The following is a 20630-nucleotide window of genomic DNA, read 5'->3' on the forward strand; positions in this document are numbered from 1 at the left end:
TGGTCCGACAATTATGGCAACCCTACCCTAGTATGTACCCAACTTGTCACTTTACTAATAATGTTACTAATAATACTTTATAATGTTCCACTTTTGGAATGCGAATTTGGTGTTTGTAAATTCAACCAACTTGTTGAGCTATCGACGTAAAAATGCACTTAATTAATTTTTGATTAATCAGAAACATTTTTTTTGTTTGTTTCCAGATCAGACCAGTGACAGTGGTGTTGAGAATTCACAATGTGTCCAGTGTAGTGTAAAGCAAAGTGCGTAAGCGAACGGTTGTCCAGTGATGTATGCGTTGTTGGTATGACGCCGGAGACGTCGTCGCCGACGCCGACGGATTCGCCGGCGCTGGCCCAGCGCCCCCTTTTGCCCCCCAGGGGCACTACCGGAGCACCCCCGCCAAGGGGGCCCAAGCGGGTAGGCTTTGCCCCCGAGCACTTGCGCCAGGAAGTGCGCCTTACCGACAGGGGAGGGCAGGTCGCTCTCCTCGGACCGACGATCATATGCACGGATCAAAGGTATATTCCTATATACATAAGTACAATATAACACTGTTCGACAAATGACGACTTTTTTTTTGGTTCAGAGACGAGATATGACTTTTCTTATAGGTCTATGCCCAGTGAACACGAATCTGGTAATAAAAAAAAAATGATAACTGGCTTACCTCGATAAAATAAACGAATTTTTGTTATTAATCCACAAGAATAGTCGAAATATGATTTTTCTAAGTGGAATTTTATTTAATTCTCATATAAAGACAATTTAATATATTATCCCTATTAATTCAATTCAGATTCGTGTAAATACGAGTAAATACTAGTACGAGCTTTTAGCTCGCAATTTTACCGATTTAAAATTCAGCACACATAAATCCCAATGCGCCTTCTAGGCCGATTAAAAACAAAATCATGTAACAATAATAGAAGTGGCTTCTCGAACGGGTAGCCTGTGTCAGTAACTAATACACGCACACTTTCTATAACTACAGATATACGCGTACACTACTAATACATGCATAAACTAGAATCATTTTCACTACAGAAATAAAAGTCAAAAATTTTATTGGTAAAATGGACGGGTAAAAATTTTATGGGTAAAATGGACGAAAACAATTTTTTTAAATTATCTGTATTTCCTACTATCAGCATGTGTATTTTTATTTCTTTTTTAAAGTCGAAACTATTTTATTTACTTTATTTTGTAGTTTTGTCTTTGATAACTCCTTATTAAATTCTTCATTCATCGTCAAACACACAATTGTCTCATTTTCGTCAGAATCTAATAGAGTTTTTTCCATTGTGGAATTGTCAATACAATAAGAATACACTCGGTGCAAAATAGTTTCATCGCAGGATATGATATACATTCGCTTCTATTAAATAATTTAAAGAACGTTTTGATTGAAATATTTTTCTTGGGATATGGGACGTGAAAATTCATGATTTCCCGGGAATTTCTGTCCCGGGGTGATATTTTAGATATTGATATTGTAAAAATAAAAATAATTAAATATAGATATTGTTAATAATTAAACATAGATATTGTAAATAATTAAACATAGATATTGTAAAAAACTCTAGTTATTCTATCTCAAAAAATGAAAACTCTACTCAATAAATCTTCTGTCATCAATTCGCCAGTTGAGGTTTTACTGTATGTACATATAATGGTGCATAGTACACGTAGACCTAGTCTAAAGATCGAGAATGTGGACTTTGATAGTATGATGAAGGTTACAGCGGTTAATAGTCACTCACTAAACTAAACTTATGCACATAAATATTTAAGTTGAGGCACTAATCTATAATATGAATTTTTTTAACAATCCCAACCTTGTCAATCTTAAAATATGTTTTTTAATAGTAATTTTATTATTTGTTGTTATTGTTTATTTTCTATTATAAAAAAAGTTGCAATTGTATTATATCTCTAATGTTTGTGAAGCATGATATATGGTTTCCCAAATGGATATTCTTATATAAGTTACTTTGTCGAGTAGTACGAGTTTTCAATGAGTTCGTCATCTGTATAAGATTAGTTCTGTTGAATCATAGAGTTATAAAATAAAATGAATATGTTGCTGAAAATGCGATGACTGTTAGTGTAATTTATTTCAATCGCATTCTAGTATACAGTCTGATTCATGGCATAGTAGGGTTTGGGTTTACATTTTTCATTCGCTTCAGTTATTAAAAAAATATTATACATATATTGTATGTAAATTTAGCAATAGCTTATTTAAGAAAATAGCTTAGAACAACGGTTTTGAACCTTTTGACGTTGGAGTATTCATTTTTAATTAAAAAAGGGTGGAAATTTCAAAGGAGGGAGGATGTGCTAGATTTCCATTTATTTTTTTATATTTGGTAATTTAACTTTTTTGTTATTATTATGATTAATTTTGATGTTGAAATACTCGAAATTAATAGATATTTCATTAATAGAGGAATATTGGTCATTAATAGTTTTATGATGGTCAATTTTCGGATTATATTATATGAATTGATTTCTACTATTATTTTTTGAAAATAAATATGATAATGTTAAAAATGAAAGTATATAAATATATGTATATTAAACAGATTATTTTCATAGCTTAGAATTTTCACACGGTCGAATATCTCTAATTCCGGAATATTTGTTTACGAATCCGTGACAGCTGTCTCGCCAAATTTCGACAAACGCCACCATCTGCGTTATATACTCTAGTATTACAGTTGCTATCGATTTGAATCCAATAAATGTGCCACCTATGTATTTCGAACGACAGCTCATAATAGGTATATTACCACCACTTGCAAGTATGTATTTATTATATAGTATATTATATAAATATATCAACTTAATATAAAATCTATGCACTTGAGAACAGTCAAATTTGCATATTGCCGAAAATTCAGTTTGAAGTTCAAGTGCTCACTTATGTATAATACAATGAACTGTATGGCTCTTTTTATAAAAATATCTCTTCGACAGAATCATTCTTGATTTTAAATTGAATTCGACAAATGATCAACTATTTTTTTTTATATATTAGAATGGATATAAAAACCGCTTGTTAAATTTGCTGTAGTTTTTCTTGATGGAACCTACCTACTTGAGTACTTTTTTTTTGATATCCATAATTTACCAAATCGTTTACGTATAATATATAATTAATACATACAATTTCTTAATATAGTACTTATATTGTTATTATTATTTCATTGTACACACAAGAAATTTTCGAAGTTGCTGTTATTAAATTGTAAATCGTGTGCACTATTTGGCAAAAGTGTGTCCAATCATATGTAGTTCGGTAATGACGAATTAAATCATTGCTTTCATTCCGAATGAGACACTTAGCCGTGAGCCAATTATAAATTATCCGTTTACTAACGCATTGTAATACAAGTGGATGCATTTATGCAAGGATAATCGACTTTAATCATTGATTGAATTGTAAACTGTATAGTGTCAATAATTCGTGACAGGTTTTATGGTGATTACAGTATGTATGTATGTATGTACGTGTAATTGAACTGTTGTTGATTAATTCAATTGGTGCAATCGTCGTAATGAATTATGCAAGATTGTAACGACTATAAAGTGTCGGGTTTGAATTGACACAGAGTGCAACTTTTATTTTTATTTTTTATATTAGTTGCGACGATATTATGATGTATTTTGATGGAGGATTTGGTTCGAATTTTGTACTTTTTGCTCGACGAAAAATGAGCGATAATGAGAGCGCATGTTCATATCGAAATTTTCTCACAGATGGCACTGTATAGGGATGTTTTATTAATTGAAATTTAATTTCTGAAAGTGTGAGCCTATTTCTTAAATATTTTTTTTAGTATTATGAAACGTAATTGGGTCGTTAAATATGGAATTAATTATTTTTTATAGTATAGTTGTGCAGGTTTACTTTCCGCGTTGTTTTACGTAATTTTGTCTGGTGTTGCGGCATGTTTTGCAAATATTTTTATTTGCAGTCAAATGAAAAGCTGAAAAAAATATGGAGTGGGTGTTTTCTTCGTCGTTACATAAATTCGTATAAAGTTACGTCGAGAAGAAATTCTATATTTAAGGCTTTATGAAATATTGAGCTGTGGGTGCCGCGGCCGGGGCCCTTTTCGGTAGAGATCTCGAGGATTTTGCGACTTATAAGGCTTTATCTTCTAGATTATATTTCGCGAGCGCGATGATAAGAATTTGTCGGAGAGAAGAAGGTTCACTCGGCAACTTTTTCCTATTTTTCAGTTGACGGATTTCTTTCAATTAGGGCTTTCGCTGTTTGTCCGACGGAAACGGTTTGTTTGTGATTTCGACGAGTTTCATCTCGGCTTTGTGCTAGCTATTCTCCTTTGTATTGTATTTATTGTAATTTGAGATTATTTTGCAATTCAAAAATTCTCAGAATTCAATATTTGCCTCCTTTCAAAGCAAATCAAGAAAACTTAACGCTTTCTGCTTTTAAAAATCAATTCATTTCGCTTACAAACGAATGTATTGAAAAATAATATGGTGCTAAATGTACGTATGTATATTTTAAGTGATTGTTCTCGCGATATTGCTCACAAGGTAATTGTTTCTCAAACATCCATTGATTGAGACGGCTACATAATACCTAAAATTCCGATTGTTTTCAATTTTACGTTGCGGACTATCTGTTAATGACAGTTTCGGATTTGTTGCGTAAAGTTTAACGCGAATTATCCGGCTTCAACCCACACAAAATTAACTCTATTCATTCGAATATATAATTTCATTATTTTGCTAAATCTTTACTTTATCTATGTAGGTAGTAACAATATGTAGATGAGGTTTTGTGATCATGCGAAAATTCAAACTCGAGATTTTGACTGATTCGAACGCAGAATCGTTCACCGATCACGTTTTCATGATCTAGAAAAAATGCATGTGTGTCTGTATGTGGTTTGTGTGTGTGTGTGTCTGTATATTTTGGGGATTTTTTTAACACAACTGAAACTTACATAGTATCGGTTGCTGAAATTCTTATCGATACGATGTAAATTTTTAAATACGTTTTCCTTTATTGAAATATACATTTATTATATACGCATGCTTGGAAAACTACGAAAATTATCAAAGAAAGGATTATAGTATACTATAAATACAAATGATATCTGTTGATCATTTAGTGTGAAAAAATGGCGTAGAAAATTTTGTCGCATGTGGGGCTTTTTATACGAAAAACGGCGATGTAATGTACCTAAATATAAATTGACCGAAATTTTATAGTCTCCCAATTCGTGAAGGGAGATATTATATGTATATATATAATGTGAAATTGTAAAAATAATAAAAACGTTCCCGGAAGAATGCACTGAATTGCATTGAATAATGGGGCAGTTTCGAGAAGTCCTAATTTTCATAGGCGCTCAAGAAGAACTCACGCAATAGAATTCCACAAAAAAATAACATACACATACCCCTTGACGCTTTTTTTGGAATTCTATCGCTTAGGTTCTTACAAACCTCCTTTACGTTTCACATTAAGACGTCATTTTTTATATCTCTTATCTATTATCCGATCGTTTTCATTTTGGTCATAAATATACGTTAATGTATCGTCTGCCATTACGTTGGAGATAAAATATCGTACACAACGCGTTTCAAGTTTCTGATTTTTCGGGTTACTTGACGTTTATTCATTCTTGAGCATCTTTGAAAGTTTGGATCCGATCACCTGTACAGACATGTTCAATGACTGATTTATGTATACTTTTTATTCTATTTTTTAATTGTCCTTATTCAAGAAAGATGTTTGACGTTTGAATTTTCAGCTTTTGTAAGGGATCAGGTGCTATATCTCAGAGGGTGGTTTGATAACTCCTAAGCCGCAGTCTGAGACTTCTTTGTAAGCGTAACAAAAGGTGTCAAACGATGTGCACGCGAACGGCGAAGAGCCAACTGTCGTTAATGGATGACACTGCATAAGATCAGGGGTAAACAAACTTTTTTAAACGATTCGGTATGCGGTTCTTCTGCTATAAATTTAACTGTTATATAACATACATATATATATATATATATGTAAAGGTGGAGGGTTTGAATCGCTCGAAATGTATTATTCATTGGATATGGTTTTGACTAATGTATAAGTATCTCATCTAACCTTCATATGAATTTTTTCGACTTCGTCATTTCATGAATCTTTTTTGTGCAATATACATATCTATAGACTCTTATGATAATGTTGATTTTATGTGGTATAAAAAATAAATTTGAAATATGAAGTATGTACATATGTATGTTGCGTCCTTATAGCATAACAACTGTGATATATCCATAAGCGTTGGGTTTATCAGAGGGGGAAAAGCAAGTGAAAAAATATAATTTTTGTCTGATATAAACACATGGACAAAACCACATATATGAACAAAACCACATTGATAATTAAATTTTGCTAAATAATGGACTTATCACCACTGCTATATGCGATATGTCAAAAATTCATTCGGAAAAAACATTGGTTGCTGAATCATTTTCGCTTATCATTCTACTAAACGTACATATATTATACGTACATATATACTAACAAATTCATCGATGATTTATTTTTATATATTTTTTGGTAATATGATTTATATCGGTTGTGGTGAAATTCTTCTTTCCATCTACTATCTGCCTATGAAGCTTTGCATTAAATGCAAATTATAATACACGTTTTGGATAAAAAAATGATGATAATTCATATTTTATTTAAGGATAGAAAGAAGAAGAAACCTGTCGAAGATTTTTTTCGTTTTTTTTTTGGTATTTAAAAACAATCAATCATGATGCAAGAAGACGTGATAACAAGGCCGACGTTGAGGGGTTGTTTTGCCGAATGTAGCGAAGTATTTTGGTATGTTTTTATAAATATTTTTCTTTATTTATCTTCATAAAATTAAATAGAACGACTTTTCAACTACTTATTCGTAGTTCTATATATGTATATATGTATATATATTTTTTCAATTTATATTTTACAATGGTCTCACTACAGCTTCCCTAATTGACACCCTTGGTTTTAAGCTTGTACACATATAAATTTATATATTATAATTTTTTTAAATCGTATTCAAATAGTAGGTATGATGGTTTTGCCAGTTTTGACGAGGAACCGTTTCAACAATAAAATCAGATAAATTGGCAAACTCTGATAGGAAACGATCGACTTGGAGTAAAAAATATCCAGGCCTGACCATCAGTATTATAGAAATACTTTTAAATTACTTTATTTATTTATTTATACTTGGGAAAGGCGGCATAGCTGATGCAGTCAATTTTATATTTTCCCAATATGTCACTATCGGGTTGCTTCCGAGCGACATCTTTGGTATTAAACTTGTACACTTACTAATTTTTGAAATCATATTCAAATAGTGGGTTTTTGCCAATTTGATAAGGAACCGTTTTAATAATGAATTCAGAAAAATTGGTAAGCTTTTATAGGAAACGATCGACTTGGATCGATCAAATTTTCAAGTCTGACCAGCAGCACTACAGATATTGCTCGAAATAAATTCTTTTCAATCGAGGTAAACCCTGGGCTTGAACTAGAGAACCTCTCGGTGGTTGGCATTAAGGCAACCACCACTTTATAAACGGGAGAATAAGTAACAGAAATAAAAATCAAACAACAATTTTGTACTTTTGAAACTCTCTTACGAGAAAATGAGTTTGTGATTGATGATCGTGGGTAATACACCGTGAACACGTACTATGTGTGGAATATGATTTTTTATTATTACGTTTTTTTCGGGAAATGTATGAAATGCTCATTTCGGCGTGGATTTATGGGATTTCCTATAAGAATTCACCTGTTGCTAGTCAGTAAAGACGAATGACTTTTTGATGAGGCTTCGCACGTTTTGATGTTATATTTGAAATAAAATTGCTTACTTGCTGCCATTTCGAGCTTTCACCTTTACGCAAAAAAAGAGAGGAAACGCCAAAGTGGGTATAATTTGATCCGGTTACGATACGTCTGTTATTAATTCGATTACATCTTAACGCACATTCAAAATTAACTCGTAAATATTGACGTCGATTTACATGATGAGTGGGCATTTTATTTTCACTGAAAGGTATTATAAAATGAGCGTGAAGTGCCGCTGTCTAATCTGTATTGGGATTATAAATATTATAAAATCCTTATATAAATATTTGTCATACGCGTTTGATGAATGATGACTTTTAAATAAAAACAAAATTACTTACGTATTAATTACATACTTTTTAGGGCTCGTGCTGTTAAACATCAAAGATGCAGAAGTATCTGTTTTATTTGTTTATATTGAATTTGCGCAATGAATATGATCAGTCCATAATAAAATAACAAATGTTTGTCTAGTTAAATGTTCGATGTTATTGATATTAAGTGGCAGATTCAGATGTTTTTCACATCAGTTTTGTGTTTATCTTATGTATTTTATACACATATATGTATATGTATACATATATAAATATCGAGAAATAAAATAACGTAATACATATATATTTGGCATGAGAAAAAGTGATGAAAGGAAACGGGAAAATGTATGAAACTAAATATCGTAATAAATTTTCATTACTATTGAAGGACATGTATAGTATGTTGGTTGAACGTTTTACTGAAGAAGTAATCAAATATAAATTAGTCACTGTAATATCAATTAGTTTTTGAATAAAAGCACACATGATAAATAATTGAACGGTATACCGATTGAGAAGTGTTAATAAGATTCTATGATAATATGTAGTACATATGTACATACATACATATGTAATATTGTAATTTGAGCGTTTCGTATAATTCTATCAGTACATATGTATTTAGACTTCGTTGGTATGAATATTGCATGACTGCGATCTTTGTACTGTGTTAAAACGACGAAACGAGTAAGTGCGGTATATTTTTATTAATTTGACATTTTCACTTTTACCGTGTTTATGTTTATGGGATGAAATCGGCGTAAAAAGATTCATAGACGCGTTTAGAACGCAAACATATGGATATAATTTTGAAGATAATACATTCTAATCCTTCAGATGTCATAGTTACATATGTAGCCTTACAGTTGTTATGTACACATGTGCAGAAACCAAAACACTTTATTTTTATATATGTACATATGAATGTATGTACATACATTATTCGGAATTGGACTAATTAAATCATTTAACGCCATTGTGGTGATTTAAGTATTCAGATAACAAATGCTTCACGCACTATGTATGTGCCAATTACATACATATGTTACGCAAACTACTTGAGGTGCGTTTTTTTTTTCATTATACAAATACATATTTGTATATATGATAAAATTAATTTCATAAACAATTGCTAAATCTACTACATGTTGCTGCGGTTACAAAAATCATACACTTCCATGGCCAAAGAATTTGATCGCAAAAATTAATTTATTTTAATTCTTTGTAGTTCTGTTCATAGGCATTATTTTTTTGAAAAATAATGCCTATATAAATTTTATCCTTGCTTGACAGTGATCGATACCGGTGTATTCCAAATATGGGCTCCTCGCCGTCGGTGGTCTCCTACATTTCTTCAAATATGGCATACACTGTTATCGATCACTGTCAAGCAAGGATAAATACTACCATTTCAACGACATGTGTCGAAAGTGTCGTTTTGAAAGGACGTGTGCCATGTACGCGTGCCATGAACGTCATATATTTTCTATATGTTAAAACTACTTAAAAAAAACCCACGTGCCACATTCACTGCTGTGAAATTTCATCGGTCTATACACGTTCAAACCCAAAAGTCTATTGCACTCTACCGTGTATAAAGATGCTACACTTCAAAAATAATAATTTAGTACCCTTTTACCATGCACCCTTTTTTTTGATCTTTCGACTGAAGATCTTTCGATTTTCGATATTTGCGTTTTCTGTAATTTAACATTCTGGCACGTCACGGAGACCGGTACATACATATGTACATATATATTGGAACATTAATTTTCATACAAATATATGTCCATAAATAATACTTAAGAGAATTATAAAAATATCTATTAAATTTCGTTTGTTTCTTTGGTGGATATCCATAGCATATTAAAAATAATTTCTCTAGTGCCATAATTGAGGAAGGGAGAAGTGTAATACTTTTGTATGGATATGGCGCTAGTGTACAGCCCTTTTAATGGATCCGTCTATTCTTTACATATTATGACCATTGATTTTGTGTTTTTGATATTAATAGACAGACCCTATTTTTGACATGATTGATCAATTACGATCAATAACGATTGCAGGTATTCGGCACTCTCAGTCAATATTGCCGTATGATCAGCGAAACGGATAATATATTGTATACGAATATAATGGGTCTACGTGACGAGCCAGAATGTGAAATTACCGAAAACGCAAATATCGGAAGTCAAAGATTGAAAATCGAAAGATCTTATGTCGAAAGATAAAAAAAAAGAGTGCATGGTAAACGGTACATACTCACTTAATTTGCGCGAGCAGGGTACAGCAGGAACAAAAGGAACAGGCTTTTCCTCCCGTATTCTGCGCGCGCACATTAATATGGGAGGAAAAGCCTGTTCCTCTTGTTCCTGTTGTATCCTGCTCGCGCAAATTAAGTGAGTATGTACGTGAGTATGTACCGTTTACCATGCACCTTTTTTTTTTGATCTTTCGGCTTAAGATCTTTCGATTTTCGATCTTTGCCTTCCGATATTTGCGTATTCTGTAATTTAACATTCTGGCTCGTCACGGAGACCGGTACATGGGTACATATGTATATATTGTAACATTAATTTTCATACAAATATATGTCCATATATAATACTTATTAAGAGAATTATAAAAATATCTAGTAAATGTCGTTTGTTTCTTTGGTGGATATCCATAGCATATTAAAAATAATTTCTCTAGTGCCATAATTGAAGAAGGGAGAAGTGTAATACTTTTGTATGGATATGGCGCTAGTGTACAGCCCTCTTAATGGATCCGTCTTTTCTTTACATATTATGACTAGAGGTAAGATAGTCTATCCAGTGCTATCCATTGTTCGGCAAACCTTTAACAATGCATTTACAACCTTTGAACAATACACGGCCCCCTCAGACTCCGGCGACTAATTATGACCATTGATTTTGTCTTTTTGATATTAATAGACAGACCCCATTTTTTATTTATTTTTACATACATATATACCAGGAAGGCCTTACAGGTAAACCCCAATGCGCCTTCCTGGCCAATTACAAATTTACAAATTACAATTCAGCATTTTTTTTATATAAATCACTGAATTACGAGACAATGTATAACTCGTAAATCAATGAGACATCTATTAATTTGTACACAATCTTATTTATTGTACATTAATTAATAACAAATTATAGGTATAGGAGGGATTTTTAGCCAATTTTTTTTCCGGGAACCGTTTCAACAATGAAATCAGAGAAAATTGGCAAACTCTGATAGGAAACGATCAACCTGAAGTCACAAATCCAGGTCTAACCAACAGCATACTCATTTTCATTCGAGGCTCGGGCCCAGGGATCGAACCCGCCGCCTCTCAACGCTAAGCAGAGGCTTAACGTCCGAGCTATGCTGCTGGCTAATGACATGATTGATCAATTGCGATCGATAACGATTGCAGGTCTTCGGCACTCTCAGTCAATAATGCCGTATCATCAGCGAAACGGATAATATATTGTATACGAATATATGTACATATAATATGGAAGTTTGTTAAATCCTTTGTTAAGTCTTTACTGTATCTGGAGACTTGGTTTATCTTTGTTTTGATTGAAACAGCTGCTGGGTGACACACGTGGAGGGGGTTGCGTACCACTGGACCGCGGTTCGTCAGTTGTGCGCACCTGAAAACAGCTCCACCTGTGCGCGGCGACTCTGTAGATTCAGTATGCCGGCGACTGCCGGCATTACGGTCGTGTTGCAGTTGGCGTCCCGACGCTCATACAGACGGTATTGGCGCGCGAATACAGCTTTTCCAATACATAAACTTTTCCGGAAGTGCAACTTTTCCGACCGTCAAACTACACAGTGCCGCGACAATACACTACCCGCCAGAAACAGTCACTATCGACTTTCCTTTGGCAAACACTTGCTTTCAAAATATACATATACAGAGTCGATTGCAGTGTTGTTGCATTGTCGTTGCACTTTTGTCACTGAATTCGATTCATTGTTTCCATTGTAGTATATAATATTCTTGTACTGATTTGATTTTTTTCGAATGAATTCCAAATTGCACAGCTTTGCGTTCCTTTCATGCGATAATTGTTGTGTTGTGTTGTGTCGCGCCCAAATATTTTTGCATCATATACATACATGTGTATAATGTAATATTTTCAAGCACTGAAATTCACTATGCACGTTTGCGTAAATTTACAAAAAGGAATCGATAAGATATGTATATTTATTCATTTTTACAAATTTGATGCAAAACGTTTGTAAGTCAAACAATGAACCCTTTTAGTATTTCGCTGCATATTTAAAACCCTTCTTTATCGTGACTATTTTTTTCTTTGAATCGCGCTACGCATTTTTATTGTTTTATTGTTTAAGGAAAGGGGAGACGTGTTGTTGATTTGTGTTAGATTTTTTTTTTAACTTGTGTTTATTATAAATTCGGCGGAATTGAGGGAATTTAGTGATTTTGTATGTTTTAATATACACAACGAACGCATGCGTGTTCGAATCCGTCCCACGCATTCGATTAATGCATTTATTTAATTTTCGACGATCGTGTAAATTGTGTGAAACTGTTTATAATAATAGCAATAATAAAAATAAAACGTCGATTATTTAAAATCAAATCAGATCGGTCTTTTGAAGCGTGGATATGTTTTTTTTTTTTTTTTTAGCATTTTAACGCCGTTCGGAATTCTATGATTTCAAACGGAAATCAAACCGTTTTTCATTGATTGTTTTAGAGTTTAAGATCAGAACAGACACGCTAGTGACACGCTGACACACTGATGCGATCGTGATTGACATTTCGAAAGGAAACTTCAAAGCGAGTCTAATGAGAAAAAAAGAAAATGGCAGATTTTTTTTATGAAAAGAAATGTATCAATTTCAAGCAGGAAGGAAAATAAAGTAACGTTAACTTTGCGTTGAAAAGAGAGCCGCCTTTTTTTCTCAATATTATTTAATTTTCTTTTTAAATACGACGACTTAATTCAATAACGATTATGCAGGGGGGAATTCTTTGCGAACACTTAACGAGATTTCGAGCTGCTCGTTTTCCGGGTTTGGATCTATCGAATTTTAAGTTATTTTCACGCGAAATATATTTCAACGCCCCTGTCTGTCGAAAGATAGTAGTTCGTGTACTCGCTATATATATAACTGGATTTTTGTGCATCTTTTTTTTCGGTACACGTCGCGATGACGGGTCGCAGTCTGATGAACTTGACGAGTGACACGTGCACATCAAAGAGCATACACATATATTGTTCAAACAAAATTATGAAAAACAAAATGTTGACGTCCCCTGTCTATATTGAATATAACGTGAAGCGTGCCTTTCGTTGTGTCGACGATGCTCAAAACTTTGTACGTAATCGATATATTTTATTTATGCCAAATATTCCTTTTAGGCGTTCGAAAGTTTCGAAAGATTCGATTTATTTGTTAGAAACTTTTTAACGAGTGTTCTTGTTAATTTCGTTTCTGGAATCATTATTTAAGATTCTTTATCATTTTTAAGGGGATTCAATTTAAATACCTTTCTTTCGACCATTTTTCAGAGAAAAAAAGGTTCGATGAATACTTAATTACCTGCTTTTGATCTCGAAACATAAATCAATTCACATGCGAATACATACTAAATATGATTGTGTTCAATTTTGAACCGATATATGTATGTATGTTCAGTTTGAGTATGAATTATTGTCGTCTGTCAGTACATATGTGTAATGGTATAAGTGTACATATTATATGGAAATGACGGATGTTTACGCATATTGGTATAGTGAATTTCATTCATTGTTATCAGTGGTTATCAGTACACAACAAAACACTATTGTCGTGAACGTTCGCGCTTTGACGATTTTTTCCCGTTTTACACGAATAAATAAATAAATAAAATCGAATATATATTATAGGTTTCTTTTGAATAATTGCATACTAGATCGAATGTAAAATAAACAGTTTATAAATGTGGTTTATATGTGAACTCGTAATCACTCGGTGGGATATATACAAAGATACATCTTGGATTGGCGATTGATCTCCAGGAAATTCAAAGAGGTAAAGTATTTTTTATAATATTTTATTATGTGTAAAATTGTCTTAAAATCTGTGGTGAAACGTACATATGTATATTATGTTTTGGACGAGAAATTCTATTTAATGATAAACATATGGTTTTTATCTCCACGATTGAATGTACCTAATGTTGGAATTTTTACTAAAAAAATATGAGTCGAAGCATTTTGGGTCAAGTTTATCAGGTTTTTTTATAGCGGAAACTATTAATGCAGTGAACTAATTTTATTCTAAAACATTCTATATTTTTAATCATATTTACAAAAATTCACAGTATATATAGATTTAAAAACAGTGATGTGCTATTATGATACGAGATGAAAAAGCAGTGTAATTTAAAATATACACACAATGTTTTTGCCAATTACATTAAGTTATATTTAAAATGCTTACATGAATTACGTCTTATAATAATGTCTGTGATTCATATATGTATGTGTGTACATATATGTATAATAAATGTCATATTATAGATCTAAAATTTGACATTAAACTATTATGAAATTCTTCCCAATTTAATGGACATGACCTGGTTTTCCACCCCTCTAAAGATTTAATAGTTATATTTTCTTACCTCTCTTACCAATACCAACATATATTTTGATCTACATGTATGGAATAAGCTTTACTGCTTGTATAATATGTCGTAAACCTATCCTAAAATATCAAATCCAATTTAATATTCAGTCTGTATGTAAGTCCAAAAAAAAAGTTTAAGGTGAAAAAGAAATACGTAGAGTTTGAGAAACTTATACATAGTGGTAATTATTATTTGTTTCTCGAAGATTTAATGAAATAAGAAGCTTTATGTGTATGAATACGAGAGCAAAGAGTACATCGATATGTAGTAAGTTTCGAGTTACATAACGCTAAAGATAACGTTGACATATTGATCGACAATTGAACATGACGTACTGGAAATTACCTATATAACGATTCCGTATTGATCCTTTCACGTCATATACGGAAACAAATCGGAAAAATTAACAACCAGTCAATTCAATTTTTATCGAATTTATCACGATTTTTCAATTTAACAAAATTGCATGCAACTCTTTTTATTTGAGACGCTCAGTGAACCGGACTGAGATTGGTGAATTTTAAAATTTGATTTACCTTCGTTGCTGAAAATGTTATTTCTTTTTGTAATATCAATGATCGATGAAGGTTGTCGAAAGAGTTTTTAAAAAACGTACAAAAATAAGCAAAAAATACTGGGCAACTGCACGTAGATTGATATTAATTTAAAATTAATAAAAAAATCTGATAGTATGTACGTAAGTAGAAAAAAATTCAAGGTTGATATTTTTGCACGAATTCACTTACCCAATATCCTTTTCCAATATAATTTATAATACTGAGTACTTGGAGTTATATAAATTGTAAGATGAATTACGTTAGCGATATTTTTTTTTCCATTTACTAAGCATGAAAACGACAGCTGTCATTTTCAAGCAAACGTTTTGCACGTCATAATAACACCGAAAGGGAAATTAATTATACTTAATAGGCACGTAAAACTCGTTGCTAATAGATCTTAATTTGTTTCAGTTTTTTCCTTATAGTGTTCTTAATGCTTGAAACTTTTTTTTTGTATTATTGCAAAAACAGACGATTACAATAGTTCCACTGTGAGTCAGTAGTAGACGTGTTTCAGCTGTTGGAACATTTTTGTGTTGACATGTCTGGGGCATTGTTTAAATTTATACCAACAAGTGGGTTGTTCCATACGCATAAAATCTGATGTCAACACTATTCCAACCAGGCGATTAATAACCCCGAAGAAAAAACAAACATTATTTACAGGTATAAACATCGTACAAATAATACATGCGTTCATGTACAAATAAACACGAATAAATGTAATTAAATTCGTATATATGAATATTATAAATGATCAGTATGTTACATATTGTATTATCGGTCACTGATTGTTTGACTTGTCTGTTTGTTAAAAATAGCGTGGTTTACTTATAACAATAAGTAGCTTATTGACCGTTCATTTATATTTATTAAGAATACTATTATCACTAAATGTTCGTAAAAGTTATTGACCATTTATTTGAAAAATACAGACCATTAAATTGTTGCCTTGTATTACATATACATATATAGTGGTGTTTTGATTTGTATGAGGCACAATTTCTAAAATAATAACGCTACAAAAATAGGATTAATCTTTATTTTTAGTTAGTCTTTGGAACGATCGTTGTTATAATATAAATAGTAGTTTGCAAGAAAAATAAATTATTGATTTGTGATTAATATCTTATTCTTTATATTACAAGGAATGCAGAAAAAGCATAACAAATTCTAAATCATGTATGAATCTTAAATGCGCATTTTGATTTGATTTTTAAATGCTTTTTATTATTACGAAATTATGTCCACAATACATCTTATATCTATTTTAATAGCTACTGATCTACTGATCATTTTCTATTTTACAATTTTAATTTAATTTGGTTAGTAATCATAGTATTATATTATTCTAATGTTAATGTACAGCATAATAGAAAAAAGAGCTCAAAAACCCATTTACAAATGATTATTTGTTTCCCATTTATGTTTGATTCGAATTTTAATTGTCTTTACGTTCATTTTACATGTTTAAAAATTGGATTAGGTACTGCATTTATTTTAATACTAAAAAATCTAATTGTTTCAATGAAATGAATACCTTTTTTTTTATAAATTTTCATATAATATACAGAGTATGGACATTTCTTCTATTACTTAATGAATCAATTTAACTGAAAAAGCGAGAAAATATAATTCAAATAATATAAATATTTTAGAAAAGGCTTTCATAATACATATGTTATTCATTTTGCTTTGGGCACTTTTTAATTATATCGAAATTGACCTTTATTACAGCAAAGTTAGCTTTTTTTAGACACACTTTACAAAGTGAAAAAAATAATTTTCCTCAGAATGCATCTTGGTATACCTGGATACTGTTATACATACAAGTCACACAGAGTCGACAAAGGGTCACGCAGGTGAGATTACCTGGAATCGACCGCAGAAATATGGACCCGAACGGAACGCCTCTATTTAACGATCAACTTATATAGGCAGCATACGAACGCACAATACACACAAAAGGACCCCATTTTTGAAAGAGTGGAATCTTGAGAGTTTAAAAGCAGACTAGAGGAGTAAGTCCGATAGAGAAAAAAAAAACCAATACAAAAGAAGCATTGTGCGTGCCCCATTAGCGGTTCGCGGTCAAAAAAATAAAAAAACGACTTTAATTTAACATCGAAAACTACCCTGCTATCTGTACGGTCGTCGGTCGCCAACCTTTTATAGCCGAAAACTGATTTTGCGGTCGAAATGATAATTGTTATTATTGGAATCGGCCGGTCCACGCGGATTAATCGAAACGGTTCGAACCATCTGTGTGTATATCTGCGTTTACGAGGATAATAAAATTCGGCTCTGTTTTATACAAGTATTATACATTTTTTTCTCTTCTTCATCCCGCCTCTGCTTTCCGAATGATTTTATTGTACGGCCTCGCATAAATTCTGTATCGATTTTATGGTTTTATTGCAGGACTTTCGTCGTTTTCGAAATCGTTACTGGATCTGAATTTCTCTCCCACCTGCTATTCAATTTGCATCCCCCCAGTTTGTTTGTGCTCTTATTTTTTGAGTGTCCCCTATATTGATTCATATTACGTTTTGAATTATTGTTTTTCTCGTTTCTTATTTGTTTTGTCGTTTATCTTGGAGTACTGTTTATGCAGATTATGTATAATATATGCATACGTATAAATTATCGAAGGAGTCCATTGCAAATATAATGAGCAGTTCGCACTGATGAATGAATAGATTCAAGTAGAATCTCCGATAAGAGAAGAATAGACTGAAATTATCCGATATAATTTACAGTTCAATAAATATGTATTGTAAGTATTATTTGCCTTGTAAATAACATGCATAATATATTCTATTTATAGGTAAAATAGGTATATATTATATACATATAAATTTTATTAGGATTGAAAAGAGTATGAATTTCATGCCCGTTAGCTTTAAAATCTTACTTATGAAGTATGTATGTATGTACAAATGTATGTATATATTAAAAAAAATGACTACACTATTATTTTGTTAAAAAATAATGCAAGTTGTGGGATGCATTTTATTCTCATTTTACTTAGCTACTTAAGTTAGCTATATACTGCATCAAAATAAATATGAGCCTTTAAGACTTACATACTTACAATAAAATAATGTTTATTCTGTTTTTGTCACATTTTATGTCAGAACATAAATTTGTAACATGTACGAAAAGTTTCTGAATGTATCGAGATGACTCATAAATTTTTCAGATTGCGAAATTTGACATATAGAAAATTGTGCAAAACGTAACAAACGATGCTACAAATTTTTTTCATGATTAAAATTTCTCTCCATTCCAGTCAGTGTTGGGTTCTTTTACATCCTACAGATTTAACTTTCAGGTTTATTGTCTCGCAATTCATTATAAAATAAAAAGGTTCTTTCGGAGGACTGCCAGAAAAATAAAGTAAAAAAAAGAAATGGGGATAGCTAAAAGGTCCCCTTACAACTTGGAAAGTTCTTAGTTATATCGCAATAAACTGGCCCTATTGTACTCCAGACGTTTGGAATGGAAAACGTTTTGAAATATTATTCAGTAAATTATGCAGTTTATTGCCATTGACATACATACATATATGTATGTATGTTCACATGCGCTCAGGTAAGGTTGAGTTAGAGTTTAGAGCTGAATAAAGTCGTGTAAAATAGTGCATACTGAAATAGCCGTCGAGCTTGATTTAGTATATATAGGGTAGATCGGCGAATGTCCACATTTACCGGAAACTTATATAGCTAACAATATATACAGCTCTTTTGAGAAAATCGGTGGTGTGGAATTAGATTTAGACACTGCTCAAAACAAAAGTTCCAATAGCGTATTTCTAAATATTTAGATTGGGTGTACATATGTATGTCTTAGATTTTTTCAAAGATTAAAATTGATAGTTGTCAGTATAAAACGAGTATTTGATGGTGTGTTTGCGTATGTATTTCACTATCATTTGGACCCACGAAATTATCCTGGTGAACCACTTTTACCAGAATTCGGAATATTTCCGTACGCTGCCCAACCGTCCGAAATTATATGCGAACCAGGCAGTACAATATGTCGGAGTATTTCATCAGGTAAAAGTCGTGTTTATTCACGGCACGGCAATACTTGAGTACTCGCAAAAAGCAGCCAATCACAGGAAGTAGCGGGTCTAGCGGGTCCGCCTCGTCTAGAAACCCGACTTTTACCAAAACACTATTCTAACATATAATTTCGAAAGAGACTTTGTATGTTTGTTTGGTTCGTTAAATCCGTGACGTCATTGAACAAATGAGTATTCAAATAAATTTAAATAAAATAAAAGTAATCAAATAAATTAAATAAAATGTTTACTATTAGATTAGCCATGTTTAAGCGGTTTGTATTAAAAATACCGAACGACGCCGGGTAAAATCACTAGTAATAGATAAAGTAAAACATAGTGGATACTACTGATCGGTGTTTTCATTTTTATAAATAAATACGAAAGTTAGTATGTTAATTTATTTAATATTTATTTATTTATTTAAGAATACTTGGGAAAGGCAGCAAAGCCGATTGATCCAAGAAATTTGATAAAACATACAGTAGTATGTTTTATCAAATGAATATAAAAATCAAAAAAGAAAACCGAAAAATATATTAACCACTCGAAAAAGACGAAAATAAAACAAACAAGAGAAAATATAAAATATATACTTAACTTTAAAAAGTCCTACAAAAACCCATTTGACCTGAGGCTATTTTTCCATAGCAAATATTTTATTGCTACTTGAATAATAGTAATATCAATACGAAAAATCAGTAGCGTACTTCTGTCATACGCCATTTAAGCCTCACCGACTGTGTTCGCCAGTGTATCGTATACATATTTATAGCCAGAGTAGATTGGTAGCACTGAAAAAAATTCTTTCAAAGTAAGCTGACAATATATTATAGGTTGTGGCTATTTGTAGGTACTATATCTGCAAATTATTGGCTATTTGCAGGTACTATATATGCGAATTATTGGCTATTTGCAGGTACTATATCTGCGACAGGCGCAAAGCTTTCTGCGCATGCACGTGAACTGTCACTGTCAGCGTGTTAACTGTTAAAATTTTGTTTTAAACCCCTTAAAATTTAGTTCAAAATCGTAAAGTGACGTAGAGTAAAAAATATAATCCAAATTAGTTAATATTATTAATTGTTAGAAAATTATTATCATATAAAACGTATAATACTGTTATGTACGCCGCAGATTAAGCGAATAGAATCCCAGAGACTGT

General features: G+C 31.9%; 1 protein-coding gene across 11 annotated transcripts in view; it reads left to right on the forward strand.

Annotated features, from left to right (window-relative positions):
* LOC143918344 (potassium voltage-gated channel subfamily KQT member 1-like) overlaps positions 1–20630 on the forward strand; it is a 275499-nt gene that overhangs the window by 27295 nt on the left and 227574 nt on the right. For 3 of the 11 annotated variants that reach the window (XM_077440203.1, XM_077440200.1, XM_077440202.1), the window contains exons 1-2: positions 11858–11949; positions 14097–14241. Coding sequence is in view for 5 of the 11 variants with exons in the window: in XM_077440193.1 (XP_077296319.1) it covers positions 310–524 (215 nt within the window). In the remaining 6 variants the exon portion in view is untranslated. Of the gene's footprint in view, positions 1–206; positions 525–5801; positions 5964–6725; positions 6866–11852; positions 11950–14096; positions 14242–20630 lie in introns of those variants that run through there. The other 8 variants (XM_077440196.1, XM_077440197.1, XM_077440199.1 and 5 more) reach the window with 5 other exon arrangements.

This window comes from Arctopsyche grandis, chromosome 10 (assembly GCF_051622035.1).
Source record: "Arctopsyche grandis isolate Sample6627 chromosome 10, ASM5162203v2, whole genome shotgun sequence".
In the NCBI taxonomy this organism is placed as follows: Eukaryota; Metazoa; Arthropoda; class Insecta; order Trichoptera; family Hydropsychidae; genus Arctopsyche; species Arctopsyche grandis.